The following is a 27,418-nucleotide window of genomic DNA, read 5'->3' on the forward strand; positions in this document are numbered from 1 at the left end:
TGACAAATAACAATGGACCCAGCACTGATCCCTGTGGCACACCACTAGTCACAGGCCTCCACTGGAGAAGCAATTCTCTACTACCACTCTTTGGCTTCTTCCATTGAGCCAATGTCTAATCCAGTTTACCACCTCTCCATGTATACCTAGCGACTGAATTTTCCTAACTAACCTCCCATGCGGGACCTTGTCAAAGGCCTTACTGAAGTCCATGTAGACAATATCCACTGCCTTCCCTTCATCCACTTTCCTGGTAACCTCCTCGAAAAACTCCAATAGATTGGTCAAACATGACCTACCACGCACAAAGCCATGTTGACTCTCCCTAATAAGTCCCTGTCTATCCAAATGCTTGTAGATTCTGTCTCTTAGTACTCCCTCCAATAACTTACCTACTACCGACATTAAATTTACTGGCCTATAATTTCCCGGATTACTTTTCAATCCTTTTTTAAACAACGGAACAACATGAGCCACTCTCCAATCCTCCGGCACCTCACCTGTAGATGGCGACATTTTAAATATTTCTGCCAGGGCCCCCGCAATTTCAAAACTAGTCTCCTTCAAGGTCCGAGGGAATATCCCGTCAGGTCCCGGGGATTTATCCACTTTAATTTTCCTCAAGACAACAAGCACCTCCTCCTTTTCAATCTACAGATTCCATGATCTCACTACTTGTTTCCCTTAATTCCATAGATTTCATGCCAGTTTCCTTAGTAAATACAAAAACGCAAAAAATCTATTTAAGATCTCCCCCATTTCCTTTGGTTCCGCACAAAGCCGACCACTCTGATCTTCAAGAGGACCAATTTTATCCCTTACAATCCTTTTGCTCTTAATATATCTGTAAAAGCCCTTGGGATTATCCTTCACTTTGACTGCCAAGGCAACCTCATGTCTTCTTTTAGCCCTCCTGATTTCTTTCTTAAGTATTTTCTTGCACTTCTTATACTCCTCAAGCACCTTATTTACTCCCTGTTTCCTATACATGTCATTCAACTCCCTCTTCTTCTTTTTCAGAGTTGCAATATCCCTTGAGAACCAAGGTTCCTTATTCCTATTCACTTTGCCTTTAATCCTGACAGGAACATACAAACAAACTCTGCACTCTCAAAATTTCTCCTTTGAAGGCTTCCCACCTACCGATCACATCTTTGCCAAAGAACAACCTGTCCCAATCCACGCATTTTAGATCCTTTCTCATTTCTTCAAATTTGGCCTTCTTCCAGTTCAGAACCTCAACCCTAGTACCAGATCTATCCTTGTCCATGATCAAGTTGAAACTAATGGTGTTATGATCACTGGAACCAAAGTGCTCCCCTACACAGACTTCCGTCACTTGTCCTAACTCGTTTCCTAACAGGAGATCCAATATTGCATCCCCTCTAGTTGGTCACTCTATATATTGATTTAGAAAACTTTCCTGAGCACATTTTACAAACTCTAAACCATCTAGACCCCTAACAGTATGGGAGTCCCAATCAATATATGGAAAATTAAAATCCCCTACCACCACAACTTTACGTTTCCTGCAGTTGCCTGTTATCTCTCTGCAGATTTGCTCTTCCAATTCTCGTTGACTATTGGGTGGTCTGTAATACAATGCCACTAATGTGGCCATACCTTTCCTGTTTCTCAGCTCCACCCATAAGGACTCAGTAGACAAGCCCTCTAATCTGTCCTGCCTGAGCACTGCTGTAATATTTTCCCTAACAAGCAATGCTACTCCCCCACCTTTCATTCCTCTGCCTCGATCACATCTGAAATATCGGAACCCTGGAATATTAAGCTGCCAGTCCTGCCCCTCCTGTAGCCAAGTTGCACTAATTGCTATAACGTCATAATTCCACATGTCAATCCACGCCCTCAACTCAACCGCCTTCCCCGCAATACTCCTAGCATTGAAATATATACACCTCAGAAGATTTTTACCAGCTCCTGCTCCATTTCCCTAACGCGGTTTGTTAGGAGCTGCAGCTGGACGCACTTCTTGCAGGTGTCATTGTCAGGGAGACCTCCGGTCTCCCTGACTTCCCACATCCTGCAAGAGGAGCATTCCAACATCCTGCCTGGCTTTCTCTCTACTCTAAACAATCTGATCAAAAAACTTACCGGAACCTACCCTGGCCTCTGCCTGTTCTCGCTGAAGCCTGTTGAGCCAAAGCCATCCCACTCTGACTCAGTCCACTCCAACAATGGCCGCTGTATATGGTGGTCTGCTTTTAAACCTTGGCGCGCTACGTCACGCGCCTGTGCAGTGCAGACCCTTCTCCCTGAGCAGTGTTTTAAAAAAAATGACTTTTTCTATCCGATTTCTTCACTCCCTTCTTCTCAGCTGCTTGCTTTGACTGAAAAGGGATTAGAGGCATGAGGAAGAGGGCAAAGGCAGAGGAGGAAATGACCCGCAGATCTATGACGATACCTGGAGCAATGTTGCTGTTAGGAAGAGACAAGGGTCCATGAACCCTCATCTGTCTATTGAGGCTAATAGCAGAGAATTGGACAGGACAACATAACCCCTGTTAAATACATTTCAGAGTCCTTCTAATTTGACCATCTTGGCCTGTCCTCCCCCTCCATTCACAGCTCCCTGTGAACATTACAACTAAGAATTGAGAGCAGTCTGTCACCGCTGGCAACAGTCCAACAGAATGAAATTATCTACACAGGTGCTCCAGTTTTAATGGAAAATAAGTCGGCTTAAATGAATTCCACAGCAGGGAGATGTGAACTCCTGGCCCACTAGTCCCATAGCAACAGCTCTCGACCCAGAATGAATCAGAATCAGGTTTATTATCATTGATATATGTCGTGAAATTTGTTGTTTGCGGCAGCAGAACTATACAATAAATTAAAAATTATAATAAGTTAAAATAAGAAATACTGTATATAAGTAGAGCAAAAAGAGAGCAAATATGAGGTAGTGTTCATGGACCGTCCAGAAATCTGTGGATGGGAAGAGGCTGCTCCTAAAACATTGAATGTGTGGCTTCAGGCTTCTGTAGCTCCGTAGGGTTATGTAATGGGTAACAGATGACACATATTGTTCATAATAGAAACTATTCTACATAATTCACAAACACCATCATTGAGTTGTGGGGTTCACTCTAAAAGACGGTGTCTGACATAATTACACCATTGTAAGGTGACTGCTTTTGGTTTGTTCATAATGGAAGTAAAGGGCTGCAGCTTTTGTAAAGCATTATCCACCAAATCCTACACCCAGTAATGAGAAGAGGGTATGTTCTAAGTGGTGGGGGTCCTTAAATTTGGATGCCACCTTTTCGAGGCATTGTGTCTTGAAGACGTTCTTGGTGGAAAGGAGGCTGGGGCCCATGATGGATTTGGCTGAGTTTACAACTTTCTGCAGCTTTTTCTGACCCTGTGCAGTGGCCCCTCCACACCAGACAGTGATGTAACCAGTTAGAATATTCTCCATGGTGCATCAGTAGAAATTTGCCAGTCTTTGGTGACATACCAAATCTCCTCAAGCTCCTAATGAAATATGGCTGCTGTTGTGACTTGCATCGATATGTTGGGCCCAAGATATATCTTCAGAGACGTTAACACCCAGGAACTTGAAACTGTTCACCCTATCCACTGGACTCCTTGATAAGGACCTCTCTTTCTGAAGTCCACAATCAATTCCAAAGTTCAATTGAAAAGTTGTGAATCATTACTTACTGAAGCCATCATCCCTACTAGGGCATAGGCCACTGATAGCAGCTCACCAGAGTCCCCTTTCCTGGGCAAGTCTTTCAAGTTGTTCACAGGTGAAGCCTATCTTTGAAGATCCTTCCCCTCCCCGGGGATCAGGTCTTTGGAGATCCTGTTGTCATTTCTGCAGCACTGAGATTTTACGGGATGGGGTTGCTAGTCCATTCCCATCCCTCTTCCTTTCATAGCCAGGCTTGGGACTGTCCATGGCTGAGTCATTATGTTAAGTAAGAGATCATTAGTTAGCTAATAGTTCAATAAAAGATATTCAGTAGACTCAAAAAACCGCAAGATAGGTGGAAAGGAAGAGAGCAAAAATATGAGGTAAGAGCAAATTAGTGAAGTAATGTGTGTCATTGGTGGTAAAAGCCTGTTCTAGTCTCTCATTATAACTGAAGACCTTCAGTCCCAGTAACATCCTCGTGAATCTTTTCTGCACAGTCTCCAGCTTAGTGACATCCCAGCTATAACTGGATGACCAGAAGTGCTCTCAGTGCTCAGGCAGGAGGTACAAGAGCCTCAGGACTCACACCACCAGGTTCAAGAACAGTTACTACACCTTAACCATCAGACTCATGAACAAAAGGGGATGACCACGCTCAGCTGCCCATCCATTGAGATGTTCTCTCAACCATTGACCTCACTTCAAGGACTCTTCATCTTGATATTTCATGTTCTTGTTATTTATTGCTATTTATTTATATTTGCTTCGGCACAGTTTGTTGTTTTCTGCACTCTGGTTGATCTTTCATTGATCCTGTTATAGTTACTATTCTATAGATTTGCCGAGTATGCTCACAGGGTTGGATGTGGTGACATATATGTACTCTGATAATAAAATTTACTTTGAAGTACTAGAACAAGATGTCCCAATTCTTGAAGTTATTGCTTTGACTAATGAAGGCAAGTGTACCAAGTGCATTTGTTACCACCTTACCTACCAACACATGGTCATTCACAACCTCATGGAGAAAAATTGGACGTTTAGACAGATGGAAAGATCCCACATGAAATTGGACAGTGTTTAATTGAGAACACAAAACCAGGGGCAATATATGGCACAGGAGATCGTTCAGCCCCTTGTTCTGGTGCTGGTCCGTAAATATCTCTCGGGCCTAATGAAGGAAGTGGCTGACAGGGGCAGTGAAGAGAATTACTCAACTCTCTATATAGCTAGGATGCCTAAGACTTATGCACAGTACTGTAGTAATTTTATGTATTGCGCTGTACTGCGGCCACAAAAAAAAATTGTGGCATATGATGTTGACTGGATTGGAGGGCGTACCTTATGAGAATAGTTTGAGTGTACTTGGCCTTTTCTCCTTGAAGCGACAGAGGATGAGAGGTGACCTGATAGAGGTGTATAAGATGATGAGAGGCACTGATCGTGTGGATAGACAGAGGCTTTTTCCCAGGGCTGAAATGGCTAACATGAGGGGACAGTTTTAAGGTGCTTGGAAATAGGTACCAAGGAGTATGTTTTTCAGACAGAGAGTGGTAGGTGAATGCACTGCCAGCAGCGGTGGTGGAAGTGGATACAACAGGGGCTTTTAAGAGCCTCTTAAATAGGTACATGGAGCTTAGGAAAATAGAGGGCTATGCAGTAGGGAAATTCTAGGCAGTCTCTAGAGTAAGTTACATGGTCGGCACAACATTGTGGGCCGAAGGGCCTGTAATGTGCTGTAAAATTTCTATGTTCTATATATGTGAGTGATGGTAAACCTAATTCTGATATGAGCCTCTATTGTGGACTGAGATTGGGAAGGGTGCAGGAAGAGGAGAATCATGGTTGGGAAAAAGGGAAGGGAGAGGGGAGGGAGCAGGAAGTACCAGAGAGACATTCTGTAATGATCAATAAACCAATTGTTTGGAATCAAATGACCTTGCCTGGTGTCTCAGGGCTGAGAGTGTCTGCACCCACACCACCCCCACCCTTGGCACTCCTTCTCTGCCACCTGTCTCACACCACCCCCGCGGCGCTCCACCCTCGCCATTCCCAACATCCTTTGATCCCACCAGATTTACAAACCCGCTGTCTGCTCCATGTTGATAAATACAGTACTGTGCAAAAGTCTTAGGCACCTTCACTACATATATGTATTGCTTAAGACTTTTGCACAGTGCAGTGCCTCAAAGAGCACAAGGAAATGGGAGCTGAAGTCAGCCATTCGGCCCCTCTAGCCTGCCTTGCCAATCAATATGATCACAGCTGATCTGCCCCAGACTCCATCTCGTCTTGTATGCCAGATCCCCTTACACATAACTCCCTGATCTTTCCAAACTGTATCTATTTCAAATATCTGCCCTTGATGGGCAGAGTGACATCTTGTTGCTTCTCCTAAATATTTCTTTACAAGCATAAGGAGGCCACTCGTCCCACTAAGTCTAAGAGCCATCCTGTCAATCCATTCTCCTCTTTACTCTCTGCAGGTGATTCCCCCAATTATCCCACCCACCATCAAAACTGGGGATAATTTAATTTGCCAAGTAACCTTACCTACCATCCTACGAGCCTATGTATATCATTCTCGGTTAGATCGTAAGACATATGAGCAGAATTAGGCCATTCAGCCCATCAAGCCTGCTCCACCATTTCACCATGGCTGATCCTGGATCCCATTCAAACCAAAACACCTGCCCTCTCACTATATCAGGACCGAACAGGAATCTATCAACTTCTGCTTTAAATATACCCTCGACTTGGCCTCTACTGCAGTCTGTGGCAGAGCATTCCACAGGTTCACTACTCTTTGGCTAAAATCAATCCCTCCTTACTTCTGTTCTAAAAGGTCATCCCTGAATTTTGAGGCTGTGTGCTCTAGTTCTGGAATCCCCCCACCAGAGGAAACGTCCTCTCCACATCCACCTTATCTAGTCCTTTCAACATTCCGTAGTTTTCAACGAGATCCCCATGCATTCTTCTCAATTCCAGTCAGTACAGGCCCAAAACTACCAAACGCTCCTCTTATGTTAACCCCTTTATTACTGGAATCCTCTGGACTCTCTCCAATGACAATACATCCTTTCCGAGATAAGGGGCTCAAAACTGTTGGTTAATTCAGCCATCTACAATGGAATCCCACCACTATGCACATCTTTCCTTGCCCCCTCTCATCCCCCTCCATTTTCCACAGTGATCGTTCTCTACATGACTCCCTCGTCCACTCATCCCTCCCTATTCATCTCCCTCCTGGCACCTTCCCGTACATCTCCTCCCTCCCCACCACTCAGCACCTCCAGGAGAGGCAACAGTTCACCTGCGAGTCTATCGGAGTTGTTTACTGTGTCCACTGCTCACAATGCTGACTCCTCAGCACTGGTGAGATCTGACGTAGACTGGGGCACCTCATTGTCAAACACCTTTGCTCTGCCCTCTGCAAAAGGAAGGACCTCCCAGTGGCTACACACTTCAGCTTGACTTCCCATTCCTATTCTGTCATGTCTGTCCATGGTCTCCTGTGGTACCACGATGAGGTCAAACTCTGGTTGGAGAAGCACCACCTCGTATTCCAACCTGATGGCATGAGTATTGATTTCTCCAACTTCTCCCCACCCCCTTAATCTGGCTTCTGCCTCCATCCTTTCCAGTCCTGATGAAGGGTCTTGGCCCAAAACTGTTTATTCCCCTTGCTCAGTACCATAGGGCAGAAGGTGCAGAAGTCTTGGGTCCCATGCTGCCAGGTTTGGGAGCAGTTGTTTTCCTCTGGCCATCAGGCTCCTGGACCGACTTCGCCACCTCTGTGCTGAACTGACTCCACTACCCGTGGACTCACTTTCAGGGACTCTGCAGTTCGTATTATTTGTTTACTCTTTTTTTACAATCTGGGACGCCTGCCCAGGTGTTAGAGGAGCAAATTCCACTGCTTGGGGCACCCGCTCAGGTTCGAATGGGGCAGATTTCAGAGTCTGGGACACCTGCCCAGGTGTGAACGGGGCAGATTTCAGAGTCTGGGACACCTGCCCAGGTGTGAATGGAGCAGATTTCACAGTCTGGGACACCTGCCCAGGTGTGAATGGGGCAGATTTCAGAGTCTGGGACACCTGCCCAGGTGTGAATGGAGCAGATTTCACAGTCTGGGACACCTGCCCAGGTGTGAATGGAGCAGATTCCACAGCCTGGGGCACTTGCCCGGATGCGAATGGTTCAAATCCTGCCCAGTCTGGGACAGAGGGTCCCAGCGCCACCCTTTGGTCAGATGACTGTAATATGAGCATCCACACTGGGGCCAACAGCGCCACCCTGAGGAAAAGCTGTAAATAGCAGTTAATCGGTTAATTGGCGCCAACTCAGAGTTGTGGATGTTTGGACAGCTGAATTTCTTCTTTGCATTCAAGTTATGATATGCCCATCTGTTTGAGTAGCAATGAACATTTTTTTTAAATCACTCAAAGAAACTGGCATACTTGCCTTTATTAGTGGAGGCATCGAGCTCAAGCGTTGAGATGCTGCAACTTTATAAAACTCTGGTTAGGCTGGATCTGGAGTACTGCATTAATTTCTGGCAGATTGACTATAGGAAGCATGTGGAGGCTTTGGAGAGGGCACAGAAAGTGTTCACCAGGTGCTACATGGCTATGAGGGCATTTGCCATCACGAGAAGTTGGACACACGTGGGTTATTTTCTCGGGAGCTGCAGACACCTAGTGGAGGTGCATGAGATTAAGAGAGGCATAGGTGAGTAGACAGCTGATATCTTTTTCACAGGCTTGGAATGTCTAATTCTATAAAATGTACATTTAATGTGAGAGAGGAAAGCTTAAAGGAGATACACGCAGCAGGATTTTTCGAGTGGTGGGTACCTGGAATACATTGCTGGGGATGGTGGTGGAGATGTTTAAGAGGCTCTTAAACAGGCACACGAATGTGCAGGGAATGGAGGGCAGAAGGGTCTAGTTTAGTTAGGCATTTGATTACTAACTTCATTGGTACGGCACAATATCATTGACTGAAAGTCTTGTTCCTCTGCTGTATTGTTCTATGTTCCAGGTTCTAAGGTTTATTTCTATCTGCTTACTTCACTGGTAGGGAGGATTGGTTACAGGGAGAGTTAGGGAATGGAATTGCTCTGTAAGCTGCCATGAATTCTATGGGACGAATGGCTTTCTATAATATAGAAATCTATAATCCTGAGCTAATGTTAGAAGAGCTCTTTTTTAACACATTGCGTTACAATTTAGCTGATTGTGGCTATGCCACCCTAAGTGGTGTCCCCTGTGTTTCTGATGGTGTGAAGCAGGTGTGGTCCTCATGCTAAGGATGGGAGGAGGCTGAGGTTACTGAGGCAAACATATATAGAGGGGAGGAGAGAATAGCCCAGAGGACGTGTCCAAGGTAAAGAAGGTGGTAAGAGATGTGTCCTACCAGACATTCCTTCATTTGAAGGGGCCTTACTACATTTTCCTCACTTTCATCAATGTTTTGTTTGTGGAACATTCTTTTGACTCCTTTGTATGGCAGCTAATGGTGGAGTAAGCTCAGTGGCTCCACCTTCTGTCCGAGTCTGCAACCACACCTTGTCCCGAGTTAACAGTTTTGCAGGCAACTCTCTTTTTAGAAGATGTTTCTCACAACTGCAGTAAGTTACAATTATTCATTTTCTAGCAAACCAGTTTTCTGTTTTTTTTTTAATGTAATCTTGGCTTTTTGGTTCAAAGTTCAAAAAATTCAAAGTAAGTTTTATTGTCAAAGTACATATATGTCACGATATAAAACCTTGAATTTCATACTCAGCGAATCTAGAGAATAATAACTATAACAGAATCAATGAAACACCACTCAACTAGGCTTTCAATCAGAGTGCAGAAGACAACAAACTGTGCAAATACAAAAAGACAAAACAATAATAGTAAATAAATAAGCAATAAATATCGAGAACATGAGATGAAGAGTCCTTTAAAGTGAGTCCATGGGTTGTGGGAACATTTCAATGATGGGGCAAGTGAAGTTGCATAAAGTTATGCCGTTTGATTCAAGAGCCTGATGGTTGGGGGATAATAACTGTTCCTGAACCTGGTGGTGTGAGTCCTGGGACCCATGTATCTTCTTCCTGATGACAGCTGTGAGAAGAGTGCATGTCCTGGGTGGTGGAGATAATGGGTGCTGCTTTCCTGCGACAGAGTTCCACGTACGGTAACCGTGCTCAGTAGTTGGGAGGGCTTTACTCATGGTGGACCGGGCCAGATCGACTACTTTTTTGTAGGATTTTCTGTTTAAGGGCATTGATGCTCCAATACCAGGCTGTGATGCAGCCAGTCAATATGCTCTGCACGACACATATATAGAATTTTGACTAAGTTTTAGATGATATGCTGTATCTCCACAAACTCCTAAGGAAGTAGAGGTGCTGCTGTGCTTTCTTCATAATCACACTTATGTGCTAGGTCCAGTACAGGTTCTCCAAAATAATAACACTTAGGAATTTAAAGTTGCTAAACCTTGCCACCTCTGACCCTCCGATGAGGACTGGAACGTGGACCTCTGGCTTTCTTCTCCTGAAGTCTACAATCAGATCCTTGGTCTTGCTGACATTGAGTGAGAGATTGTTGTTGTGGCACCACAGGCAGGTTTTCAGTCTCCCTGCTATATGCTGATTAATGAAGAAGAAGAATTTATTTAAATTTTATATCCATCCCACAAAGTGAGGGGGTAAAAATCTTTGCGTTATGATTCCGTTGCAATGTACAGACATGTGAACTTATAAGTCTAAAAGGCTAAGAAACTGTCCTGTAGCCTGTTGGTCCTGGCTTTAATGCTGTGATAGCATTTGTCAGACGGATGCAGCTGAAACAGTTTATGGTTGGGGTGACTGGTGTTTCCGATGATCTTCTTTCTGCACCTGCTGCTATAAATGTCCTCAATGGAGGGAAGCTCACATCCACAGATGCACTGGTCTCTCCGTACCACTCTCTGCAGTGCCCAGCAGTCAAGGTTGGTGTATTTCCTGTACCAGGTACTGGTACAGCCAGTCGGTATGGTCTTAATTGTGCCCCTGTAGAAGGTCTTGAGGAATTGGGGCCCCATGCCGCACTTCTTCAGTCACCTGAGGTGGAAGAGATGCTGTTGTGCTTTTTTTGCCACACAGCCGGTGTGTACAGTCCAGGTGATGTGTGCATCGAGGAACCTGAAGCTACTCACCCTCCCAACTGCAGAGCCATTGATGTTGATCTCCATTCCTCCTGTAATCCACAGTCAGCTCTTTACATCACCACCTTTGGTTCAGCCTGTAAAGGTGGTCAGCAAAGTTGAACGTGGCATTGGACCTGTGCTTAGCCACACAGTCGTAAATGTAAGGGTAAAGCAAGTAGAACAGAGGACTAAGCACACAGCCCTGTGGTGCAGCTGTGCTGATGGAGATTGTGGAGGAGATGTTTACAAGATCAGAACATAGAACAGTACAGCACCGGGACAGCCCTTCAGCCCATCGTGTTGTGCTAAATTAATAAAATCCAAACCCTTCTGCCTGCACATGGTCAATACCCCTCCATTAGCTGCCCATTCATGTGCCTGTGTAAGCATGTTAAACATCTCTTGTATCTGCCCCTGGGCACCCACCACTCTCTGTGTAAAAGAACCTGTCCTGCACATATCCTTTGAACTCCCCCACCCCCTACAATGCATGCGTTCTGGTATTAGACTCCCCCCAATCTCCAGGAGCATTGGAAGTTCTTAATGGGGTGATAAAGATAAAGGGGACTCTGGGGAGGTGCTCAGTTGCAAGGGGCAGCTGAGAGATTACAGGCTTAATTTAAGAAATTAATTACTCATTATCAGCATTTGATCATCAGTGTTTCATAATCACGTAACCGTTTTCTTAGACTTTGCTTCAAGAGTGTTATAGTTGTTGAAAAGCAATGTGACTCTTATGTGTTGGACATTTCATAAGAAATCTGGACAGAAGAAATTGTGTTATTTCTGGGCCTGGTCCATGTATTATTGTCCTTCACTGCTGTAGTACAGTTATTCCATTACTCTAATTATGCTGTGACACAATTCCTTTGAATTAGGGTATGGCATTCAATGGGGTAAAGCTCAGAATATGCCTTTCAAATGGTCTTGACTACATTTCTCTAGACCACAGCCCAACCAAGATATCACGGCCCCAGTTAATGTACCTTCAGACAGAGAGATCATAATGTTCCCCTTTATTGATCCCAGCACTTGAGGTTGGAATTAAACAATAGGCAATTGACGGTGGTTGTGAATCCATAAGGAAAATGAAAGAAGCAGACCAAATGAAATAGAAGTGTAGACAGTATGGTGTGGGTTATCTGAAATATGGTTTTATACAAGCACCAAGCTTCAAACTGCAGCCAATGTGTCTGCTGTGAGAAATGAGGCTATGTCCTTGAACATTTGAAGAGAATACACTCTGATAAAGCAAACGAGAACTTGGCTTATTTTCAGTCACTTTGCGAAACTTTCAGAAACTGAAAGCCCCTCAAAAGGTGTTTGTCAGCACTTCGCAACGAAACAGTGATGGTTTGCATGCTTCATACATTTCATTGCTCATTGCTGAATCTGGAAGGCCCAAACAATTAGAGAAGAACTGATTCTGTCAGAAGTAAAGAGGGTTTTGAGTATGGTTTTTCACAACTCACCGGACCAAATAATTGAAGTGATTCCACTCAGTGAAAACTCAGTTCAAAGAAAAATGAATGAAATGACTGAGAACATGGAAGACACATTGTAAAAGGTATTCAGGACAACAGAACTTACTCTGCAATTGAATGAGACAACTTTGCCAGGTTTGCTTCTTGTTATGTTTGCTTCATAAAAAATGAAAGCAAGGTTCAAGAGTTATTATTTACAAGGGGATTAGAAACAGATACGAAGGGGGAGGTAATTTCAGATTGATGAGCAATTTTACAAAGAGAATGACATTCCACTCGCCGACATTCCACTCACCAACATTCCACTCACCGACATTCCACTCACCGACATTCCACCCGCCGACATTCCACTCGCCGACATTCCACTCACCGACATTCCACTCGCCGACATTCCACTCGCCGACATTCCACCCGCCGACATTCCTGCTTGTGCAACAGAAGGAGCACGATCAGTGACAGGACACCATCGTGGGGTTATCGCTTTCTTGAAAAAAAACTATACCCAACATATTTACCATTCGTTGTATAATTCACAGACAACATCTTATTGCAAAAAAAAACCCAAGTGATAGGCTGCACAAATCATTAATTACTTTTATCACTGCACGAAATAAAATCGGGTCCCATTCTCTCAATTCCCGACTTTGTATCGAATATGATGAATAGTTTGAACGCTTGCTGTTACACAGAGAAATCAGGTGGCTCTTAAAAGGAAACTACTTGAGATGCTTTTATATGCTTTTTGAAACTGGTAAAATTCTTTGAAGACTTGAATATTTTCAGTCACTAATCAACTCAAGAATATTAGGCATGACATTGCTTATTTGGCAGAATCATTAGCAAAGTTTTATGAAATCAGTCTTCAATTGCAAGAAAATTATGTGATTCTTATAAAAATCAAATCAGTCGATTCCACATTTTTCTCCAACATAACTATTTAAGTGCAACGTAGGCTGTCATGACCTTTACTGATTTCTGAGCCTCCCTGAAAGAAAGAAAGAATATCAGATGACGAGCTTCAAGTATACTATGCCCACCTGGGTGAGCTGCATAAAGACATGTCAGAGAAATTTCAGGATCCTTTCTTGATTCAAATTCCAAACTGGGTGTAAATTCCATTCCTGAACACTTGTAATGAGGAATTAACAGGAAGGATGGAAGAAGAACTGAGCTCACTACAAAATGACTTTGAGCTGAAGCCGAGGATCAGAAAACCTGACTTTTGGTTGCAGAAGAAGTCTCTGAACGCTATCCTGCACTGCGGAAAAATGTCAAAATATCCTTAATTCCCTCTTCAACATCGTATTTAGTGGAGCGTAGTTTCTGTGCAATTGTCCAACTTCTTTCAAAGCAACAAAACAGACTGCAAATTACTGAACACAGGGTTCTGTGACTCTTCTGAGTGACATTCAGCCTGATATTGAAAAGCTGACATCACTGCACCAAACCTATCCCTCTCACCGAAAGCTGAAAAAAGCACAGAGGTAGTGAATACTAGGACTGCTAATGTATGCTCTAAAATTGTTGATGAAAATTTGTCACTGCTGTGAATTTGCAGTTCCTTTTTTCTTTCACTGGGCAGTGTAAATCAATATTCTTTATAGTTTTTGTGCAATGGCCGGAAAGTGCGGGAGATGTGGTCTGGGAGCCAAGGGGACAGTAAGCCAAAAAGGTTTGCGAAGCACTGATTTGGAAGATAATCACATCTGCCTCTTGCCCACATAGCTATGCTCTGATTCAGCAGGCAATTCTCTCACATCCGAAACATAATCCTGAGCTCAAAACTCATACCAGGATCTTGGTACAGGCAGTACCAAGGGAGTGTCCTAAACAGAGGTCATGTCTATATGCAAAGAAAGACGCAAAGGTTTCAATGGTACTTTAGTGTTTCCCTGGTACCTATCTCCTTCCATACTTTATCTGTCGTTAGTGGGATCCTGCTGTGCACACACTTGTCATCGTATTTCCTTTGTTGCAACACTGAGTGCACATACAATAGTTCTTCAAAAGTCAGAAACTTTGAGGTTGGAACAGTTACTGTTCAAATGCACATTATTTCACTTCTGGAATAACCATGCTTTCTCTCTCTCTCTCTCTCTCTCTCCCCCTCTCTCTCTCGCTCTCCCTCTTTCTCTTTCCCTCTTTCTCTCCATGTCTCTTCCCTCTTTTTCCTCTCCCCTTTCCTTTACCCCTCCTCCCAATCCTCCTCTCATCCCCCCTCTACACCTCCCCTTCTCCTCTCTGCTCCCTCTTCTACCACATGCTCTTCTTCCATATCCCCTCCCCTATTTCCTCTCCTCTCTCCCTCTTCCCCCCTCCCCCTCTTCCTTTCCACCTCCTTCCTCTCCCCTCTGCCTCCACCATCCCCACCGGCCCTGCTCTCTCCTCTCTCCCCTTTCCACTTCACCTCCCCTCCCCTCTCTGGTTCCCCTCCTCCCATCCCCTACACCTCCCCCTCTCTACCCTCCCCATATTCTCCCCTCCACCTCGCTTCTCCCCTCTCTCCCTCCCCTCCATCTCTTCCTTCCCTCACCCTCTCTCTCCTCTATTTCCCCCTCTCTCCTCCACTTCTCCTCTCCTCCCCTTCTCCCCTCACCTTCCCCCCTCCCATTCCATCCCCTCTACACCTTTCTCCTCTCTCCCCTCCCCCTACCCCTGCCCCCCCCATTCTCCCCCTCACCTCCCTCCCATTCTGCTCTCAGACAGGACGGATTGACCCACTCTACCCCAAGGTCTGTGGTCACCAGGGAAACGTGCTGGACATTAAATGGAACCCGTTTGTGGACAACATCGTAGCCTCCTGTTCCGAGGACACTTCAGTAAGTAACGTCATCGTTCAACACACAATCCCTAACATCGGGAAGGCAGGTCCTCAGATGGACCAGAGTGGGTGTACTTGATTGCAGAAGTAGTCGGATGGTTTTGTGCTTACCATTACTGAGGGTAGATTGAATTCTGATTTAACTTAACCTGTTGAATTCAATCTGTGGGGTGAGAGTAAGATTTGAACACTCCTCCACTCTCCCCTCTACCCTTCCCTGTCCCCCTTCTCCCCTTTCCCTCTACTCTTCCTCCCCTCTACCCTCTTCCTGTGTTCCGCTCTCCCCTCTCCTTCCCCCTTCCTCTCCACTCTCCCTTCTCCTCTCTCCTACCCCCTTTCCTTCCCTCTCCCCTCTCCCTCCACTCTTCCTCTCCTCTCTCTTCTTGTTGACTGTCAGCAGCAAATTACAAAATCTTTTTGTATCCTCTTTTATACTTTTCGGCAATCTTACTTTCATATTTCATCTTTTCTCTCTTTATGGCTTTATCAATTACTTTATGTCAGTTTTTAAAAGCTTCCCAATCCTCTAACTCCCCATTAATTTTGCTCTATTATATGCCCTCTCTTTTGCTTTTATGCTGTTTTTGACTTCCCTTGTCAGCCACGGTTACCTCATTCTCCCTTTAAAATACCACATTTTTAGGAATTTTCCCCAGAAGCACTATTCAGCTGTCATCCCTGCTAGTGTCCTTTTCCAATCAACTTTGGCCAGCTCCTCTCTTATGCCTCTGTAATTTCCTTTACTCCACTGTAATACTGATACATTTGATTTTAGCTTCTCCTTCTCAAACTGCAGGGTGAATTCTATCATATTATAATCTCTGCCTCCTAAGGGGTGCTTTACCTCAAGCTTGCTAATTAAATCTGGATCATTACGTAACACCCAATCCAGAATTGTCATTCCCCTGGTGGGCTCTAAAAACCCATCTCATTGGCATTCTACAAATTCCCTCTCTTGGTATCCAGCACCAACCTGATTCTTCCAATTTACTTGCATATTGAAATCCCCCATAATTATTGTAATATTACCCTTATTATGTGCCTTTTCTATCGCCCATTTTAATTTGTAGCCCACATCCTGGCCACTGCTCAGAGACCTCTATGTAACTCCTATCAGGGGTCTTTTTACCTTTGTAGTTTCTTAATTCTACCCACAAGGATCCTACATCTTCTGATCCTATGTCACCTCTTTCTAAGGATCTGATTTTATTTTTTACCAGTAGAGCTACCCCACCCTCTGCTAGTTGCCTGTCCTTTTAATACAATGTGTATCCTTGGATGTTAAGCTCCCAACTATGATCTTTCAGCCAGGACTCAGTGATGCCCACAACGTCATACCTGCCAATCTCTAACTGCGCTACAAGATCATCTATCTTATTCCATGTATTGTGTGCATTCAAATATAACACCTTCAATCCTATATTCATCACTCTTTTTGATTTTGGCTCACTGTTACACTTTAACTCATTCCACTGACTCCAATTTTTCCCTATCTTTCCTCACAGCCTCAGTACACTCTGCACCTACTTGTATACTGACTGCTCCATCCTCAGCCACATCACACCGGTTCCCAACCCCCTACCAGGTTAGTTTAAACCCTCCCTAACAGCTCTAGAAAACCTGCTGCAGGCATATTGTTCCCCCCTCCCCCACTCCCTTGGGGTTCAGGTGCAACCCGTCCTTTTTGCACAGATCATACCTTCCCCAGGAAAGATCCCAAATAATCCATAAATCTGAAACCTTGGCCCCTGCACTAATTCTTCTGCCACACATTCATCTGACAAACCACCCTATTCTTACCCTCACTGGCACGTGGCACAGGCAGCAATCCAGAGATTACTACCCCTGAAGGTCCTACTTTTCAGCTTTCTACCTTACTTCCTATGTTTCCTCTTCAAGGCCTCCTCCCTTTCCCTACCTATGTCATTGGTGTCAAAATGTACCAAGACTTCTGGAAGCTCACCCTCCCCGTTTAGAGTGCTCTGGGCCTGCTCTGAGACACCCCTGACCTTGGCCCCGGGGGGGCAGCATAACATCCGGGTGTCTATTTAATGTGCACAGAATATCCTCCCTGCTCCTCTAACTACAGAATGCTCAGTTACCTATTGCACTCCTCTTCTCCCCCCCCCTTCCTTTCTGAGCCACAGAGAGAGACTCATTGCCAAAGACCCAGTCGCTGCAGCTTACCCCGATAGGTCATTCCCCCCCCCCCAAACAAGTTGTATCCAAGAAAGGTGAGCTGGAAGAGGGAGGGAGAACCTCCTCCTGTCATTGCACTGGGGTGAATTAATAGTCCTTTAAATTTGAGCAAATATGGCGACCTTTTATTTTATATTTTCATTTGATTTGATTTATTGTTCTTCCAATTACTTCATTTTTTCGAAGTTTTAGATTTGGTCAGAAAGTCTTTCCTTTTTTCTTGGTTGTATCATCTGAATGGACTACCCAGTCCCCCTTTTTATGTCTCTTTTTTTTAGTGCAGTGGGGTTTTTTTCTTTATTTTAAATTTAAAGTTTTTTTTCCTCTCTTTATGAATTGATAAGAGGAGAATTAGCTGTCCTTTTTTAAATTATATATTGCATATTTGCTTATTACTATGTATGATTATGATAATATCTATTTTATCTTTTTTTATATTGTTGCTGGTATATATTTGAGGTAATTCTCCCCTTGTCTCTATATGTGTTTTCTCTAAATCAATAAAAAGATTAATAAAGAAAGAAAGAATTAATAGAGTCATGGAACAGTACAGCACAGAATCAGGCCCTTTGGCCCATCTAGTCTGAGCCAAACTGTTATTCTGCCTAGTCGCATTGACCTACACCTTGGCCATAGCCTTGCATACCCTTCCCATCCATGTACTTATCCGAACTTCTCTGTAAGTGTTGAGATCAGACCCACATCACCACTCTCACCACCTTCTGAGTGAAGAAGCTCCCCTCATGTTCTTCTGCAATAGTTCACCTTTCACCCTTAACCTATGACCTCTAGTTCTAGTCTCACCCAACCTGAGGGGGAAAGGCCTGCTTGCAGATATCCTATCTGTACCCCTCATAATTTTGTACACCTTTACCAAATCTTTCATTCTCCCACACCCCAGGGAATAAAGTTCTAACCCATCCAACCTTTCCCTTAACTCAGGTCCTTGTAAAATTTCTCTGTGCTCTTTCAATCTTATTGATATTGTTCCTGTAGGTAGGTGACCAGAATTGCAACACAATACTCAGAATCAGAATCAACTCAGGTTTAATATCACTGGAATTTGTTGTGAAGTTTGTTGTTTTGCAGCTTCAGTACATTGCAATACATAATGATAACAAATATATAAAAAAACAAGAAGTATATATTAAAAATATTAAATAAGTAACGCAAAAAGGGAGGGAAAAATGCTCAGGTGGTGTAAATGGATTCATTGTCCAATCAGAAATCTAATGGCAGAGGGGAAGAAGCTGTTCCTGAAACATTGAATGTGTGTCTTCAGACTCCTGTACCACCTCCTTGACAGTACCAATGAGAAAAGGGCACGTCTTTGGTGATGGGGGATCCTTAATGATGGATGCTGTCTTTTATTCCAAATTAGGCCTCACCTAATGCCTTTATAAATGTGATATTGAGCTTGGTTAATTGTGGCAAAACTTCAGGGCTGGAGGAGAATTCTCAACTACAACAACAGCTACATGGTTTATTTCACAGAAACTTTAAGGTAGCAGATCTTCCAGAGTTGCTTCACTGGAACGTTACCCCATGAATTTTGGTGCCCAGTCGCATAAGAAGTTGTCATAAGTAAAGATAAACACAAGAGATTTGAAGGGTCCTGGCTCAAAACATCGATTGTTTATTCCCCTCCACAGATGCTGCCTGACCTGCTGAGTTTCTCCAGCAGTTAGTGTCTAAGTAAAATTTTGCTGGAACTATTCAGCATGTCAGGCAGCGTCAATGGAGAAACAGGCTTCATCCTGAAATTTAACTCCATTCTCTCCTCACAGGTGCTATCTGGACTGCTCAGGATTTCTGGCATTTTCTGTAAATATTTCAGGTTTTCAGTGTTTTTTTTTAATTTTTATTCACGGAGATGGCATAAAAACTTAGACAAAGAGGTAGGGGTAGTGTTTGAGAAGCAGGAGTGGACAGAAAGGGTTAGGAAGAGAATTCCAGAATTTGGGTTCTTGGCAGTGAAAGACATGATATCCAGTGGTACAGTGATTAAGTTCAGAGGAGACCAGGAGGCCAGAATTAAAGGGAGATTGCAGGCCTGGAGAAGGATAAAGAGACAGAGGAAAGAGAGAACATGGCGAGTTTCTGTGAGCTTTGCCATGGTTACCATTTATAGAGATTCAGGTTGATTGTCTCAGAGAAACTTTTCCTCCCGCCTACAGACTCACCTTCAAGGACTGTACAACTCATGTTCTTAGTATTATACTGTGTATTGGTACAGTGTGTCTTCTTTTGCACATTGGTTGTCAGTCTTTGTTTCTGTATACTTTTTCATAAAATCTGCTTCTTTATTTTCCTGTAAATGTCTGCAAGAAAATGAATCTCAGGGTTGTATATGGTGACATATACATACTTTGATAATAAATTTACTTTGAATTTTGCCATTGTATGCAGCCCAGCCCAGCTGTCAGAGGTGCTGGTGGATATATTCAACATCTCTTTGGAACAATCCATTGTCTCCTTAGTTTTCAAGGCGGCAACCATCATTCCAGTGCCAAAGAAGGTGACAGTAACCTGCCTAAACGACTATCGTCCTGTGGCATTAACATCAACCATTATGAAATGCTTTGAGTGGCTGGTCATAGAGCACATGAAAGCCTTATTCCCAGCTACACTGGACCCTTTCCAGTTCACTTATCACTCAAATCGATCCACTGACGATGCAATAGCCTCTGCCCTCCACTCTGTCCTGTCCCACCTGGAAAATGGGGTCTCATATGCCAGACTACTGCTTATAGACTTCAGTTCAGCGTTTAGCACCATCATATCCCAGAAACTGGTGGGGTGACTGTCCTCACTGGGTCTCAATACCTCCCTCTGCAACTGGAGACTGGACTTCTTAACAGTAAGGCTACAGTCAGCAACGCCTCTCGTCCCATTACGCTGAGCTCCCCAAAGCTGTGTGCTCAGCCCTCTGGCTGTTCACACTGCTGATGCACGACTGTGTCACAGGTTCCAGCTCAAACCGGGTCATCGAGTTTGCAGATGACACAACAGTGGTTGGCCTCATCAAGAGTGATGCCGAGACAGAGTATCGAGTGGAAGTGGAGCGGCTGGTGGATTGGTATAAGCAGAACAACCTGAGCTGAATGTGAGGAAGACAAAGGAAATCATTGCGGAATTCGGGAAGCTGGAGATGAGCGATCCCATTCTGCGAATACATGGCTCCTCCGTAGAGAGAGTGAAGTGCATCACGTTCCTGGGAGTTCACATCACGGATGACCTCACCTGGTCCCTCAATATCACCTCCCTGAACAAGAAGGCACTTCCTAAGAAAATTGAGGCAAACAAGGCTCCAACCCACCACCACCCCCCCCCATCCCCATATTAATTGTGTTTTACAGGAGCACCACCAAGAACATCCAGACAAGTTGCATCTCCATCTGGTCTGGAGTAGCCGAGCATCGGACCAGAAGTTTCTACAAAGGAATGCCAGAACAGCTGAGAAGATCATAAGGATCTCCTTACCATCCATGGGGGATATTTATCAGGAGCGCTGCAAACGCAGGGCACTTAGTATTATTAAGGATCCTCGCCATCCATCCAGCATCCTCTTTGACTTTCTACCATCAGGCAGGAGACTAGGATGCATAAAAACAGGAACGGTTAGGATGAGGAACAGTTTCTTCCCCCAGGCCATCAGGCTTCTGATCTCCCTGCTGCATCGTATTCGAAGTGTCACTGGTTAACCTTAACATTATACTTAATATTAATGCACTTTAGTTTGTTACTTATGTGTGATTCATCTGTAGATTTTATCCTTACCTTTATAAGTTATTGTGTGTTATATGTACTACTGTGCTTTACACCCTGGTTTGGAGAAACGTCTCGTTTCTATATACATTATATGGTCATATATGTTATATACATGTATATGGTTAAATGACAATAAACTTGACATTTCTTGGCTTGACTTGACTTAAAATTTATCCCACTGTGTATAAAATGATTCCCTTTGATATTTCCAGGTGAGACTCTGGGAGATCCCAGAAGGAGGTCTGAAGAGGAACATGACTGAGGCTGTGTTGGAGCTGTATGGACACAGCCGGCGAGTTGGCCTCATTGAGTGGCACCCCACCACCAATAATATCTTATTCAGTGCAGGTTATGATTATAAGGTGAGATAACTCCCTCTGTTGGTGCGTGGCCAAGTGGTTAAGGCGCTCGTCTAGTGATCTGAAGGTCGCTAGTTCGAGCCTTGGCTGAGGCAGCGTGTTGTGTCCTTGAGCAAGGCACTTAACCACACATTGCTCTGCGACGACACCGGTGCCAAGCTGTATGGGTCCAAATACCCTTCCCTTGGACAACATCGGTGGCGTGGAGAGGGGAGACTTGCACTATGGGCAACTGCCGGTCTTCCATACAACCTTGCCCAGGCCTGCGCCCTGGAAACCTTCCAAGGTGCAAATCCATGGTCTCACAAGACTAACGTATGCCTATAAAACTCCCTCTGCTGGTACTGTTTAACGATGAGCAAAATGTCTACCGATCCAAGCAAGGCTATACTGAGGGAGTGCTGCCTTGCCAGCAGAGTACTTTTTCAGATTGGACAGTGGGCCCATATAGAACACAGAACTTAGAACAGTACAACACGGCTCAGTCCCTTTGGCCCATGATGTTGTGCCGACGTTTTAACCTACTCCAAGATCAATTTAACCTTTCTCTCCTACGTAGTCCTCCATTTTTCTATCATCCATGTGACTATCCAAGAGACTCTTAAGTGTCCCTAACGTATCTGCCTGTACCACCACCCCCGGAACTTTGTTCATCCTCTGACATCTCTCCTATACATACCTCCAATCACCTTAAAGTTGTGCCACTTCATATTAACCATTTCGGCCCTGAGGAAAAGAATTCTCTGGCTGCCCACTCTATCTGTGCCTCTTATCATCTTGTACACATCTATCAAATCTCCTTTGTTCCAAAGAGAAAAGCAATAGCTCGCTCAAAAAGACATGATCTCTAATCCAAGCAGCATCCTGGTAAATCTCCTCTGCATTCTCTCTAAAGCTTCCATATCCTTCCTTTAATGTGGTGACCAAAACTGAACACAATACCCCGTGTGGTCTAACCAGGGTTTTATAAAGCAGCATCATTACCTCAGGTTATTAGTTGCATTAGCTGGCTGGTGGCGTAGTGGCAGCAGCGCCAGACTTCAGAGCGAAGGTTCTCGAGTTTGAATCCCAGCTGGCTCCCTTGCATGCTTTTCCATCCATGTTGGGTTGAGCGTCGAGCTAGCAACTCAGCCTCGTAACAATAAGAAAGCCTGCTAAAAAAAAACGCCGTCATGACAGCGTCCCGAAGACTCCACTCGGAGTCCAGGGCTTCCTTCTTCATTAGTTGCATTATATCTCATTGTAACTATTCTATCTTCTCAGATCCTGATCTGGAACCTGGAAATTGGTGAGCCAGTTAAAATGATCGACTGCCACACTGACGTCATTCTCTGCATGTCCTTCAACACGGACGGAAGCCTCTTTGCCACCACCTGCAAGGACAAGAAGCTGAGGGTCATCGAGCCGCGCTCCGGCAAAGTGCTACAAGTAAATAGTTTTACCGCGATGTGATGTGCAATGTTTGGCTCAGTCCTATCGAAATATTAGGACAGAGATGAGGAGGAATTCCTTCAGCCAGTGGATGGTGAATCTGTGGAATTCATTGCCACAAACATCTGTGGAGACCAAGTTGTTGCGTATGCTTAAAGCAGAGGATGATAGGTTCTTAGTTAGGATGTCAAAGGTTATGGGAAGAAGGCAAGAGAATGAGCTTGAGAGGGAAAATAAATCAGCCAGAATGCAATGATAGACCCAATGGGCTGAATGGCCTAATTGTGCTCCTGTGTCTATAGTCTGATTGGTAACAGGCAGTAAGCAGGAGGGATTCGAGAACCAACACAACCAAACTTGTAGGATTAGAAAATAGCAGCCAGGTTTGTTAAATGCTTACAGAACAGAGAACAGTACAACAGAGGAACAGGCCCTTCACCCTGCAACTTGTACCAGACCAGTTCATCGTCATCATTATGCGCCGTGTTGTATGACATGGGCGTTCATGGTGTCATGACCATGATTGTTCTCGGCAAATTTTTCTACAAGTAGTTTGCCATTGCCTTCTTCTGGCCAGTGTCTTTACAAGATGGGTGACGCCAGCCATTATCAATACTCTTTAGAGGTGATCTGCTTGGCATCAGTGGTCGCATAACCAGAACCTGTGATGTGCACCGGCTGCTCGTACGACCATCCACCACCTACTCCCATGGCTTCACGTGACCCTGATCAGAGCGGGTGGGGAGCTAAGCAGGTGCTACACCTTGCCCAAGGGTGATTTGCAGGCTAGCAGAGAGAAGGAGCACCTTACACCTCCTTTGGTAGAGACACATTTCCACCCCGCCACCCACAAACTAATTAAACTTGCAATTACAAGCCTAACTACACTAATCCTTTCTGCCTACACAATCCATATCCCTCCATCCCTGCACATTTCTGTGCCTGTCTAAGAGCCTCTTAAATGCCTCTGTCATATTTACTTCCACAGCCACCCCTGGCAAACTATTCCAGGCGCCCACCACTCCCTATATTAAAAAATGTGTCCTGCAGATCCCCTTTGAACGTCTGCATCACCTTTTTTCTCTCCTGAGGGCTGTTCATACATTTTGCCCCCAGTTTCCATCCCATCCTCTCCTGAAGATAGGACTCAGTACTCCCAACACCTTGCCTGAATGTTCAGTTTCAAAGATCTATAGGTGCATTTGGGTGCCTTCGGTGCAAGGACCTAAAAAGCTGCAGATGCTGGAAACCTGAGATTAAAAACAGGAAATGTTGGAAATACCCAGCCAGTCAGGCAGCATCTGGCGAAAGAGAAAAAGAGTCAACCTGCGAGGTTGATCTAAAACATAGCCTCATTTCCCTTTCCACAGATGCTGCTTGATACATAGAACATGGAACATAGACTAAACAGTACAGTGCATGAACCAGCCATTCGGCCCACAATGTTGTGCCAAACAGCTAAAAAGCAAATCAGAACACCCAAACACTAATTCCTCCTACCTGCACAATGTCCATATCCCTCCATCTTCCTCACATCCATGTGCCTATCCAAATATCTCATAAGGGTATTTCTAGCATTTTCTGCTTTTACTTTAATGAGACCTCTCGCTGAAAGGGAAGGTGGCCGGGTGGACATACGTCTCTACTAAAGAAGGTATAAGGTGTTCCTTCCCTCCTTCCCTCTGTTAGCCTGCAGGTCACCCTTGGGCAAGGTGTAGCACCTGCTTATCCCCCGCTGATCAGGGTCACGTGAAGTCATGGGAGCAGATGGTGGATAGTCGTAGCCGGTGCATATCACGCCCTGGTTGTGCAACCACTGACACCAGGCAGGCAGTCTCTGTAGAGTATTGATAATGGCTGGGGTCACCTGTCTTGTAAAGGCACTGCCCAGAAGAAGGCAATGTCAAACCACTTCTGTGGAAGATTTTTGCCAAGAACAATCATGGTCATGGAAATACCATGATGGCCCCATTATGCAACCTAATGAACCAATGAATGAGCTTATGGAGACTTCAACCCATGACCTTTGCCTCAGGGTGACAGTGCTTCAGTGAGCTGAGGATAAAGCCCTCACTGGCACCTGCCTTGTTACACAATGTAAAGTGGCCCACAAATGTCTTCAGATGAGAGGATTGCTAGAAAATAGCAAAGAAAAGGTTAACAAATACTTAAACTTGTTCAGATATTCCTTGTTGCCAGCAGGGTCTCTTCTGCATCATCTACAGGAATGAGAGTACTTGTATTCCTCACAGTGTTTCTGAGTTGAGATTCTGCGGTCTGGCTGTTTTATCTGCAGTTACCCAATACGTACAGTACTGTGCCAAAGTCTTAGGCACACATCTATTTCGTGACATATGTGAGTAATGATAAACCTGATTCTGATATGAATCTCTATTGTGGACTGAGAGTGGGAAGGGAGCAGGGAGAAGGGAAATATGGTTGGGAAAAGGGGAAAGGGAGAAGGGAGGGAGCAGGAAGCACCAGAGAGATATTCTATACTGATCAATAAACCAATTGTTTGGAATCAAACAACCTTGCCTGGTGTCTCAGGGCTGGGTACGTCTGCACCCACACCACACCCTGCACCTGGCACCTTCTCTGCCACCTGTCCCACAAACCCCCCACAGCACTCCACCCTCACCATTCCCAATGTCCTTTGCTCCCACCAGATTTACAAACTCTCTCTCTGCTCCGCATGGACAGATACAGTACTGTGTAAAAGTCTTAGGCACCTTAGCTATATACTGTATATGACCCTGACCTCCAGTCAGCAATGACACAAATCATGAAAGTATAAGCAACACACTCTAAATGGTGGAAGAACTCTGCAGGTCAGGCAGCATCTATGGAAATGAATGAACAGTCAGTGTTTCAGGCTGAGACCCTTCTTCAGGATTGGAAAGGAAGGGAGAAGATGCTAGAATAAAAAGTTGGGGGGGGAGGGCAAAGGAAAGGGGATAGTTAGAAGGTGATTGGTAACGCCAGGTGGGTAGAAAAGGTAAAATGCTGGAGAGGAAGGAATCTGATAGAAGATGAGAGTGGACCATGGGAGAAAGGGAAGGAGGATCATAAAACCATCTCCTATAGTCCCTCTCCTCTCCTATCAGTATCCCATGGTCCACTCTCCTCTCCTATTAGATCTACTTTGATCCACTCTCCTCTCCTATCAGTATCCTATGGTCCACTCTCCTCTCCTATTAGATCTACTTTGATCCAATCTCCTCTCCTATCAGATCTCCTATGGTCCACTCTCCTCTCCTGTTAGATCTACTTTGGTTCACTCTCCTCAACTATGGTCCACTCTTCTCTCCTATCAGTATCCTGTGCCCAACTCTCCTCTCCTAATAGCTTTCCTATGGTCCACCCTTCTCTTCTAACAGATTTACCGTGGTCCGCTGTCCCCTCCTGTCCAATCTCCTATTGTCCATTCTCCTATCAAATCTCCTCTGGCCCACTCTCCTCTCCTAACCGATCTTCTATGATCCACTCTCTTCTCCTATCAGACTCTTTCCTCTCCAGCCCTTTACCTTTCCTACCCAGCTGGCTTCCACTATCACCTTCTAGCTATCCTCCTTCCCCTCCGCCTCTCCCCACCTTTCTATTCTGGCACTTCCCCCCTTCCTTTTCAGTCTTAAAGAAGGATCTCAGCATGAAATGTGTACTGTTTATTCATCTCCATAGATACTGCCTGACCCTGCTGAGCTCCCCCAGCATTTTGTGTGTATTGTTCTGGACTTCCGGCATCTGTAGAGTATCTCGTGTTTATAAATCGTGAAAGCATGCTAACTGAGCTTGAAGCTTTGCAGTTACATTTCAGAGAGATAAATAACTTAAAACAGCAATCAGGCATCTCTGTTACCACCAGTTCATGAATAATATACTCCCAGTATCAGCCTTACCCCGGCGAGACCTTTCTTCTTGAAGCATAAAATATATAGAGCTGTTAGCAATGCACTCTGCCTCTGTGCAACAATGTACCCAAAATTCAATATTGGACAAAGATACTTAGATGATTTACTTTAAGGCAGAAAATCCAAGTTTCCTAAGATAAAGTATTAGTGTTTGTGTCCAATGTGAAAATTGGCGGAGATGTGGATAATGAGGAAGATTGTCAAAGGATATAAATCTGTCAAAGGTTTGGACAGAGAAAAAAATCTCAACAACAATAAAGAAAACTGAGAGAATTAATTTCCACCCATGTACTCAATAAAGGGCGCCATGGTAGTGCAGCCGTTAGCGCAACGCTATTACAGCTAGGGGTGTTGGAGTTTGGAGTTCAATTCTGGTGCTGTCTGCAAGGAGTTTCTACGTCCTCCCATGAACACTTGGGTTTCATCTGGATAAATGAGAGGAGATACTTTATACTTTATTGTTGCCAAACAACATGATACTAGGGTGTAAAATCATCACGGCGAGATTTGATTCTGCGCTTCGTGCTCCCTGGAGTACAAATCAATAGTAAATATTAAAAATTTAAATTATAAATCATAAATAGAAAATAGAAAAGGGA

The 27,418-nt window shown here is 44.5% G+C and overlaps 1 protein-coding gene across 2 annotated transcripts in view; it reads left to right on the forward strand.

Annotated features, from left to right (window-relative positions):
• The window catches only part of coro2ba (coronin, actin binding protein, 2Ba), a 218,386-nt gene that overhangs the window by 162,414 nt on the left and 28,554 nt on the right, over window positions 1-27,418 (forward strand). For both annotated transcript variants that reach the window (XM_072278059.1, XM_072278060.1), the window contains 3 exons: window positions 15,030-15,146; window positions 21,331-21,480; window positions 22,741-22,905. In XM_072278059.1, coding sequence (XP_072134160.1) covers window positions 15,030-15,146; window positions 21,331-21,480; window positions 22,741-22,905 — 432 coding nt within the window. The remainder of the gene's footprint in view (window positions 1-15,029; window positions 15,147-21,330; window positions 21,481-22,740; window positions 22,906-27,418) is intronic.

Source organism: Mobula birostris, chromosome 14 (assembly GCF_030028105.1).
Source record: "Mobula birostris isolate sMobBir1 chromosome 14, sMobBir1.hap1, whole genome shotgun sequence".
Classification (NCBI taxonomy): Eukaryota; Metazoa; Chordata; class Chondrichthyes; order Myliobatiformes; family Myliobatidae; genus Mobula; species Mobula birostris.